At 35.5% G+C, this 10,803-nt stretch overlaps 1 protein-coding gene across 8 annotated transcripts in view; it reads left to right on the top strand.

The window, feature by feature from the left end:
* The window catches only part of LOC116639253 (cadherin-10), a 177,600-nt gene that overhangs the window by 124,084 nt on the left and 42,713 nt on the right, over positions 1–10,803 (top strand). For all 8 annotated transcript variants that reach the window (XM_032415451.1, XM_032415443.1, XM_032415446.1 and 5 more), the window contains 2 exons: positions 227–346; positions 773–940. In XM_032415451.1, coding sequence (XP_032271342.1) covers positions 227–346; positions 773–940 — 288 coding nt within the window. The remainder of the gene's footprint in view (positions 1–226; positions 347–772; positions 941–10,803) is intronic.

Here is a 10,803-nt window from a genome sequence, read left to right as displayed (position 1 = left end):
ATTACTTATGCATGCATGAAAATATACCCGTTGGCTAACTATGTAGCTGAATTCACAATTTTCCTGTAATAACACTATAAATATGATTTTCTTGTCAATTATATATAAATATTTCTTTAAGAGGTCATTATTAAAGCCAAAAATCATTCAAGTCTTCCATGAAAACCAGTGCTTTTGCTCCTCCTTCTGGTACTGTGCAGAACTAAGCTGAATTTGGATACTTCAGGTACTTCTGTGGTGCAAGTCACAGCTACAGATGCCGATGACCCTTCCTATGGGAACAGCGCCAGAGTTATTTACAGCATACTTCAAGGGCAGCCATATTTCTCTGTGGAGCCTGAAACAGGTCAGGAATCATGAATCAGTGTTTGTTCATTTAAGTCTTTATGATCTTTATAAGTAGAAAAAAGTTGGAAAATAAGAACATTAACAGTAATACTTACAGAAGAGTGATGATGCCACACTTAAAGATTTAAGAATTCAAAGTTGAATGATTGAGTGAGCTGATCAAAATATACCTGATTTTTATGTTTTTTTTACCTATGAGTTTAGGCAACTAAATAGCACATATGACCTTCTTTAGGTAATAGAAAAACCACGCAAACGGTAAAATATTTACATTGAATCACTTTTGCAATTTCTAGACAATAAAAATTAATAGCAAAAACATACTTTGTCTTTCAAAAATCACTAGATAGATAATTTGTGGTCTTAGTCAACTACTAGTTGAGATTTTAATGAGGATAACAGAAGTTTTTATATTTTCTTCAAGGTATCATCAGGACTGCTTTACCAAACATGAACAGAGAAAACAGGGAGCAATATCAAGTGGTAATCCAGGCCAAAGATATGGGCGGCCAGATGGGAGGCTTATCGGGGACTACCACGGTGAACATCACACTGACAGATGTAAATGACAATCCACCTCGCTTCCCCCAGAGTAAGCTGCCTTTCATGGTCTTTCCATAGGGCAAAAGCTTTGGACTGAAAAGAGAAAAGTAAAAAGCAATTGTAAATCATTTAATTTTCAAAACATTGAAAATGTGCTACAAACGTGAAGAAAAGGTGCATATGCTGATGAATTCACTGTTACTAAAATAAAAAATTAAATATTTCAGACATATTTCATTTAGAAGCTGGGGATCTGTAATCACAAAACCTGCATCTATGACTGTAATCCAAGAACTGTTTCTTTTAGTTAGCAAAAGGAAATAATGTTTTATTGGAAAACAAAGCCCTGCTTCTACAATGAATGTGTTTATTTCCACTTAGAATTTAGTAAGAAGGATCCTAATTTGAGGGTAAAATTTTTCAATAAAATATCTAATTTGTCATAATATGAAGACTTAGCCAGAAAGGGCAATATAGGCCAGAACCTCACAAACTAATCAGACTTGCATTTAATATCACTGGGTCAGACTTGCAGTTCTATTTCTGTGTTTGGGATGGTAATCATACTATAAGATTTTTTTTACACTAAAACATTTTGTATTCCTGACCTATTTAGTTATAAAACACTAAATCTATTTAGTGTTACTGTTTTCTACTTCGATCTATTTTTGTTATAAAATGAACCCTTCAAATTCTCAAAATAGATCAAGAATAGGTTAGGAACCATTAGATTCTGACCGTATAATACATGTATTTATTCTCTCTTTTTATACAAATTTGGTAGAAATGAACGGGCACTCCCAAGAATCAGAAAATTTCCTGCTAACGTGAAAGATCCTATACTTCAAGATGAAATTTTATGTTGTTAGAAATGTGGCATAATATGTAGGCTGTAGTAGGATCTATGACCTTAAGTTTTAGGATTTGCTGTGTATTAACTTCTAAATTGATCCCCCAATTTTAGTTTGGTTTTAGCTTAAATACTTGTATGATATCATATTAAAATGTAGCTTTTTGTGATATTTATATTTTTATACTAAAGACTACAATGCAGAAGGAATTAGGGTCTAAGAATTCATTCTATTATTTTGACTGTTTAAAAGCATTTTGCTTTTTTTCTATGCTATTTTTATCTAACTTTGATTATTAATAATAGTGATGATTTGAATTGAATTGTTTAAAATCATGTGTATAGGAAAATTATAAAATTCACATAGAATTTTTTTGGAGCAGACTAATCTTTTGCTTATTATTTGTGGTGATCCTTGTGTTGGATATTAAGTTATATGCCCATTAGGTCTGCTGTTGTGGTGTTTGGCCCAAAACACAGAGAAAAGAGTATTCGTTTATGCCCTTTTCAAATAATCAGATTGCAGCTCCAGATTACCTGTAGCATGGGCAGGGAAAAGAAAACCAATAATAATCCCTAATGGTTCTTTTAGAATAAATCTGAAGATATGCCTAGTTGCATTAAAATTCAAATTTCACATTTTGTATATATTTCTGACCACCTCTTAGCATGAATTTATTATCAGGAGAATGAACATGCAAATCTAGGAGAAAAAACCATAACTAATTAATCACATTATCCACAATAAGCAAAAGTAGTCCTCAAAAAAGTATTTTGTCAATAATAAATGACCATTAAGAGGAGTATTATATTTTAAATGCTCAGGAACATATATACACATATGTCAAAAACACAGCTCATCTAAAAATGGTGCATCCAATTAAGCAAATTAGTAGATTCTAATTAAAGGCAAAATTTAGATATTTGAAAAATAATAATGTCCAATGAAAATTCATTTTATATTCTTTCATCTACTACAACACCTTTATTAATTCATTCGATAATTATTTCCTTTCCTTTTGTGAAGTCAGAATTTATGATTGGTATCTGATAGTCACATTACACAAGCCCTAACATAATTATAATAGTCATAGCCCTGGTAATAATAATAATATAATAATAATAATAATAATAATAAAATGATGATAATAAAAAGAAGCATCAACATAACCTATTTTCTGAATAACATTTTTTGGGGGACACTGTACTGAGTTATTTATTGACCTACTTTATTTAATCCCAATAACTCATTCAGCTCAGTATTATGATCTCCATTTTACAAATGGGGAAACCAAGGTTATAGATGCTAAGGCCAAACTATAAGTAATGAAAGAGGTGGGTTGAAATCCATGTCCAACCCCCTATGTACAATACAATACATTTAGTGGAATTTTAGAGTACCTTGTATCTTGCCTCATTATTTTTAAATTATAGATAGAAACATAATTTGTAGAATTTTATTTTCTCAATTATCTTTTCTGCTATGAATATTTGCAACCATATCTTACTATTGGGAACACTCAGTCATGGCAATTAGAATGTTATTTGATAGTCTAAGTCATCTAATATCCAGAAAACTAGTTTTTAATTTCTAATCATTTCATTAAATAACCAGTGTTTGGAGAGAGTTCCACACTTTATGAAGACCATATGCAGCATAACATTGAGAACTCAGAACTAACCTATTTAGACCCCTTGTTGTTATTATTATTATTATTATTATTATATCCACTGTATGGAAAAATGAAGGCGATTCAGAGTGGAAATGATAAAGACAACAAACAAATGCTGCTTAATAGAAATATAATGCAAACCAAAAAAGTATGTGTCACATATGTAATTCTAAAATTTTTTATCAGCCATATAAAAAAGTTAAAAGAAGCAGAAGATATGTATTTTTACCATATATTTTCTTTAGCCCAATATTGTCCTTTATACATACCAATACGAAACTTATTCAGATATTTTATATTCTTTTTTTCCCCATAATTCTTTGAAATACCCACTTACATCAAGTATTTTCTAGTTGTATCAAGTCTCAATTCAGACTAACCACATTTCCTATCAATAGCTACATGAGGTTTAGTAGCTTGGCTAGCGGCTGCCATATGGGACAGATCTGGAGCAGACTGTGGAGTCATTCTGCTTGAGTCCCAATGCTGTCTTCTTCACTTAGTAGCTTTCTCATGTTGGTCAGTTAAACTGAACCCTCTATTTTTCAGTGCCATTCAGTAAACCTGGATAGCAGTGCATACTCCGTGGAACAGTGTAAGACTGAACAATTTGACATCTGTGAAGCACCTGGCTCAGTGGCTGGCACTAGCGTACTTATGGGTTCAGTAATGTTGATTTGTGCAAGTAGTGCTCTATTACTATTATTAGTCAATATTATAAAAGTAGCCTCAGAACTTAAATGTCCATGTAGATTGGCTGATCCAAATTCAACATTTCCCAGAATGCTATATCTGTGGAAAATAAACATCTCAGTCATTTAGAAGGACAGGGAGAGGCGGAAACTCAGATGTCCTGCTTCATTGTTTACCTTGTTTTATTGTGTGGATCTACAGCAGTCATTCTCAGTCAGGGACAATTTTGCCACCCAGAGGACATTTGGTAACGTCTTGAGACATTTTGCTTGTCTCAACTGGTGGCTGCTCCTAGCATCTACTGGGTAGAAGATAGGAATGCTGCTTGACATCCTTACAACTCACATGAAAAAGAGTAACTTGGCCCAAAATGTCAACAGTGCTGTGGTTAGGAAACTTTGATATGTTATATGAGGATCTGTTCAAGTGAAATCATAAATTCATTTACCTAAAAATATTTATTGGGAAAACACACTTGTACCAAACACTATTATAGAAATGAGATATATGAATTTTGTCAAAAAAAAAAAAAAAAGAAAGTCCTGGTTTTTGTCACTATAACCTTTCATTACAGTAGGGGAGACAGATCAGATGTAAGTAAAAATATTATATACATACGAGGTCTTGGCTCAGTCATGGATAAAAATACGAACATGTGTGTGCCACGGGGAAGAATAAGGGAAGGTCTTGTTCAAGGGGTAATATTTTATCCAAACATGGCAGATGAAATAGACCCAGCCATAGAAAGAGATGGGAAAAGCCACCAACCAGAGGTAATCGCATGTGAGAGACAATAAGATTGGAAATTGAGTGATGGATGTCAAGAACTAAAGATGGTGTGGCTGGATCATACCAAACAACAGGAGGTTGGTGGGAGATTAGATCAAAGAGCTCTACCCTCACAGGGACTTTGACAGTAGTAAATTTTTATTGGTATTAACAAACAGCGAACTTAGGTCAGGCATGCCTGACGTAAGTTATCATCATGGTCTTGTGCTGTTAGAGGTGTATGGAGAGGTGAACATTAATATAACATGGGCACCCACCTTTGGTCTGATTCCAAAAGAGGCAATGGATTAGAAGATTAGGGGGCACCTGAAAACTGAGTTCCAAAAGTATTTTCTGCTATTTTGCTCTAGATACTAACTTGTATTTTTCACTCTTAAAAAGATACCTCTGTTGAAATTGTCTCATAGTCCTGGGTTAGTTCAAGTGACATAATTTAATTTTTAAAACAATAAGTGAAGAACAAAAATCTATTGCTTACCTTCCACTGACAAGCACTGTGTTTACACCTAAGCACATGAAGATTAATGTATTGATTCCTGATTACGAGTGGCTTATTGTCTAGCAGGGGAGATAACATTTCATTAGGAAATCGTGTGTGATAAAGGAAGTATGCACAGAATGCAATGGGCAAACAGAAGAGCAGTACTTATCCAAATAGAGGGGCGAGGGTCTGAGTACATCATTTACAGTGGAAGCTTTTTTTGGAGAACTTATCTCTCTCACTCTCTTTTTTTAAAGGCTTATTTATCTTAGAGAGGGAGAAGGAGAGGGAGAGAGCATGGGCAGGGGGAGGGGCAGAGGGAGAAAAAGAACCTCAAGAGACTTCGTACTGAGTGTGGAGCCCAACGTGGGGCTTGATCCCAGGACCCTGAGATTATGACCTGAGCCTAAGAATCAGATGCTTAACTGACTGAGCCACCCAGGAGCTCTTGGAGAACTTACCTCTTGATTTAAGTCTTTTCTTAAAATTACTACTTAAAACTACTATATGCCATAAAGAGAGGAAAAGAAGAGTTCACCAAGTTGGAAATTAACAAGGTTCTAATTTATGAAGGGGCATATTCTGTAATTCTGTGCAGGAAAAAAAAAATGACAAATGCTTCAAAGTGGTCGTGAAGATTTTTTGGTGATGAAATAGTACATGCTTTTAATATTTGTTTTTCTGTATTTTTTATTTTTATATATTTTTGTAACTCAATAATGCTAAAAAAAAAAAAAACCACAGAATAACAGAATAGAAAGGAAAAAGTGGCAGTTGTTTCCAAGAAGTCCAATTAAAGGAGCACAGGATAGCAGTTATTGGAATTTACATAATGGGAGTAATCGTGGATGATCTTCCCCAGTTGGTTTTAGTTGCAATCATTTTGGAAGAAGCTGGCAGATATTAAGCTGAGGAATAAAAGAAAAGCAGGAAGAGGATTGAAGAAATAATGCCCGTACTTTAAGAAGCTAAGATGAACAAGAAAATAAAATAGAAAAAGAATATATTATAGTAGTTAGAAATCTTGAATTAAGGGTGGTTTAGTAGATAATTTCTGAAAGCCTCCTATAGCCCAGGCACTAAGTGGGAATTAGGCTACAGTGGCCAACAAAGGACTGAGCTCCTGGTTCAAGGTGTAGACAATAAAGTGATAACGACATGAATAAAATGTGATGTCTGCTGGTATGGTAAGGGCTGTGACGAACATAAAGCAGGTAAGGGGCTAAAGAATGGCAGGGGTGCTCTTTTAGGGAGTATGATTGGGGGGCTTGTCTAAGGAGGCCTGTATAATTTCAGAAACTGAAAATGCATAAAATTAGGCAATTTAGCTTCTCTAGACCTGGGTTCCTACATATACAATACTGAGGGTGTTACAGCTAAGAAATAAGGTCACATATGTAAAATGTCTTCAGTAGTAACTGTGATATATAATAGGTTCTTGATAAAAATGGATTTCCTCCCCTTCCCTTTTCCTTCTCCAGGAGTATAGCTAATGTTTCTGATCTTACTGTTTTCCTGTCTCTGATGCCCTGCTGCTGTTCTTTTGTGGCCAAAGATTAAATAAAAGCACCTTAAGCCTGGAGAGACCTATAACCTCAGAAGCCACAACAAAATGATGTGCTTACCTCACAAGAACAAATGAATACTTGCATGAATGAGGCCTCCAGAGCACCTTTTCCTGCTCTTCAACCAGTCAAATGTTCAGTGGTCCTTGAATGTTGCGGTTTCATTGTGTTAACACAGAAGGTGTTACACTTCCTCGTCTGAAATCTAAGCTCCTGATATCCTGCCTGAATAGTTTAGTCTCTTTCATCCCATTTCCTTTCTTCTTTCCCTAAACTCAGAAAAGCAGAATACCCTTCATGGAAGAGGTCTATGAAAAGATTAAATTACTGAAACCTGATCACTGTAGGGCTTGGCAAAACCAACTGGGACAAGATTTGTGTGCAATGGCTTTCTTGTTTTTAAAGATTTATTTAGGGGTGCCTAGGTGGCCTGGTCAGTTAAGCATTTCCCTTCGGCTCAGGTCATTATCCCAGGGTCCTGGGATCCAGCCATGCATCGGGCTCCCTGCTCGGCAGAGTCTGCTTCTCCCTCTTCCTCTGCCACTCCCCCTACATGTCCTCTCTTTCTTTCTTTCTCTCTCTCTCTCTCTCAAATAAATAAATAAAATTTTTAGAAAAAGATTTATTTATTTGAGAGAGAGAGAACAAGCAGGGGGAGGGGCAAAGGGAGAGGGAGAGATATTCGCAATAGACTCCCCGCTGAGGGCGGAGCCTGACTTGTGGGTGGGGAGGCAGAATCTCTTGACCCTGAGATCAGGACCCCATCATGACCTGAGCTGAAACCAACAGTCGGACGCTTAACCGACTGAGCCACCCAGGCACCCTGGCTTTTTTTTTTTTTAAGCATCTCTTGGAAAATGTTATGATTACTGATTTTCACCCAAAACAGTGTAAGTGATTAAGGAATATCTGATCTGCAGAGACCAGGCTAGTCCCACTATCTTTGCCTTAATAATAGCAGAGAATGCTGTTGGATGAGACTCTCAAATCCATTAAACATAATAAAAGAGACATCAAGAAGGAAGGTCCAGGCTTAGAGAAAAAGCATTTACAAAAGCACTTATGCAGATGGTCAGGGTCCCAGCCAGCCAGCTGGTGCCTAGGTCTTGGCTCTAGTTTTTCGATGGGACAATATTTCACTAGGACTCAAGAAGAAGGAAGGAAACTAAACATCTGATACCCAGGCAAAAAGCTCTAAGCCACAAATGAGCCTACTCGAGGGCATAGTTCAGGACCATAGCTCTTTATTCACATTTAGATGATTTCCCACACATCCTATCACAGAAACAAAAGGCAGAGAGAGTAGATTATTTTAACATCATCTTAACTGTGGGTATGGGCTCCTGAGAAAACCAACTGTTATAGAAGTATGCCCCTCGTCTACTTAGTATTGAGTCACAGACATGTTTGCACCAAGCTTACAAGTGGGCGTCAGGGAGAAGTAAATAGTACATTTCTGTAATGTCAGTTAAGATGAGACTTTGGGGGGGGGGGATTTATAAAATGCAAACAAATTGAGTGATAGTTTTATTTGTATTTATTGTTGACTCTCTTAAGTTTTAGGACATTTTGTATGTAGATAATCGTCAAATATATGAGAATTTGACATGATAATGTATGATGTAAGTTTCCAGATCTATCCCAGGTACACTCAAAAGAGTGAATTTATTGCTGTCTACTATATTTTTTTTGCCATGAAATATTAATAGTAACAAAAATCAGTTCTTCATTGGGTTATTCATTCTGAAAATTAACACAGAATTTCCCTCTTATAGGAAAGTTTCTATTAAGATAAATTATAGGTAATGGGGCACTTTGGGTGTACAAATAAACTTAATGAGACTCTAATTTTCTGACTATTTTAATACCATCTCTGTGTATTCCCATCAAAGTATATCTAAAGATTATACACAACTATAGCCAATTCAGAAGCGATAGTAAACAATTCCAAAATCACTCAGAGTCTACAGAAAGATTTCATATGTATATTTATGTGTTTTCTCTGATGACCTAGATTGGCCACTGACTTTTTTTTTTTTTAAAGATTTTATTTATTTGAAAGAGAGAGACACAGCGAGAGAGGGAACACAAGCAGGGTAAGTGGGAGAGAGAGAAGCAGGCCTCCCGCTGAGCAGGGAGCACGATGTGGGGCTTGATTCCAGGACCCTGGGATCATGACCTGAGCCGAAGGCAGACACTTAACGACTGAGCCACCCAGGCGCCCCAGCCACTGACTTTATTTAGCCTATTAAATTACATAAATATGGGTTATCTGGTTTGCCTAAACTTAAATAAAATAAAGCAGCATTAAAAATAATAGTAATAGGCACAGTGTTACAACATTTACTAAACACTATAAAATATCATACAAATATCAGTTCATTAAAACTTCACATTTATATAATTATAATAATATAACAATATAATTGCTTATGCCTTTTTATTCGTTTAAAAAAAAAAAGAAACTTGTCAACTTAAGTTACTTGTTCAAAGTTATACAACTGGGAAATAAATAAAAGTCAGATTGGGGATCAAGTTTGTTTGGCTCAAAAACCACTATACCAAGAAAGAAGCTGGGACATCAGAGATTCTCTTTATCTTCCCTGGAGCATTTTGCTTTTCATTAATTCCGTGATTCACTACTTGTATATAGATTATACAGACAACTTTAGATAGGGTATACTAAATTCTTAAAATGTCTATGAATTTTATACAAACAGGGAAATGAAACCTTTATTGGTTGGTGCTTTTGCAATACTCAGGGACCAAACATGACTGATTTTTTTGCTGGGATCCTTATACTCCTTGGACAGATAAACAAGTTTGCATGAAACAAGGTCTTTCAAGGAAACGTCTATATGATATACGTAGGGATTTAAGACCCGTACATTCAGTGAGCTGTGAGACTACCATAATCCCTGCCTGGTACAAGAGAGATTTGATTTAATAAGTGCTGATTTTCGCTTTGTAAATAGAGTCAACCTCTCCTCTACTGGGGATTCCAAGGTAATGTAGGCCTCGGGCTGATCTGCATATTTTAAAATTATCAAGCACATTTCAACTAGAGCAACAGTTAGGTATGTCCCAAGGAAGATGCTTTAGCATGAGAAAGAAGGAACGAAATTGAAATTGTCTCCTTTTCCCTTTTTTATTGTCTAGAAAAAAAATGAATATCTTTATATTCAAAAGCACTGTTCTATAATTTATATTGGTTAGATATATAACTGTGGTTTTTACGATGACCACCAAAATATTTGTAGACTTCTTCCCCATGGTTCTAAAAACTATAGTTTATAAGAATTACAAATAAATGGTGTTATAAAAGCATTCCTTGTTTATAAAACACTGACTGAAGCCCTACAGTGTGGGCAGGAACTATGCTAGGAAATATTAATAAATTAATAAAGAGGGATATGAGATGCAGGATACATCCACAGATGGTTTGTATTTTGAAAAGTTGTATAGACACAAGTTCTCTCTTTCCCTTTCTCTCTCTCTCACACACACACATGCACACATATACACATATCTAGCCTTGTTTGTTACAATGTAGTTTCTCTCACACCCATTGTCTTCCTCACTTCTTTTCTTTCTTTTGTATGTAAATATAGATTAAGTGTATATACATATGCATAAGTATAAGTATATGTACACATATATGTACACGTGCACATGCAAGTGTCCATATGTATATGTTATGTGCACACATAGAATTGGAGAATGATGCAGTACGATCCATGCTATAACTGCCCATTGAAGTCTAAGTCATAAAATGATAAACTCTTCAGATGTAAATGGATCAGGAAAGAGAAAATTATTTGGGAGTTGTCTAGGTAGGAAAACTAGGGGCATTGGGGGGGG

Source organism: Phoca vitulina, unplaced genomic scaffold, assembly GCF_004348235.1.
Source record: "Phoca vitulina isolate PV1807 unplaced genomic scaffold, GSC_HSeal_1.0 scaffold17, whole genome shotgun sequence".
NCBI classification, from domain to species: domain Eukaryota; kingdom Metazoa; phylum Chordata; class Mammalia; order Carnivora; family Phocidae; genus Phoca; species Phoca vitulina.
The sequence above is the reverse complement of the archived record's forward strand: the minus strand, read 5'-3'. Positions and strand labels throughout refer to the sequence as shown.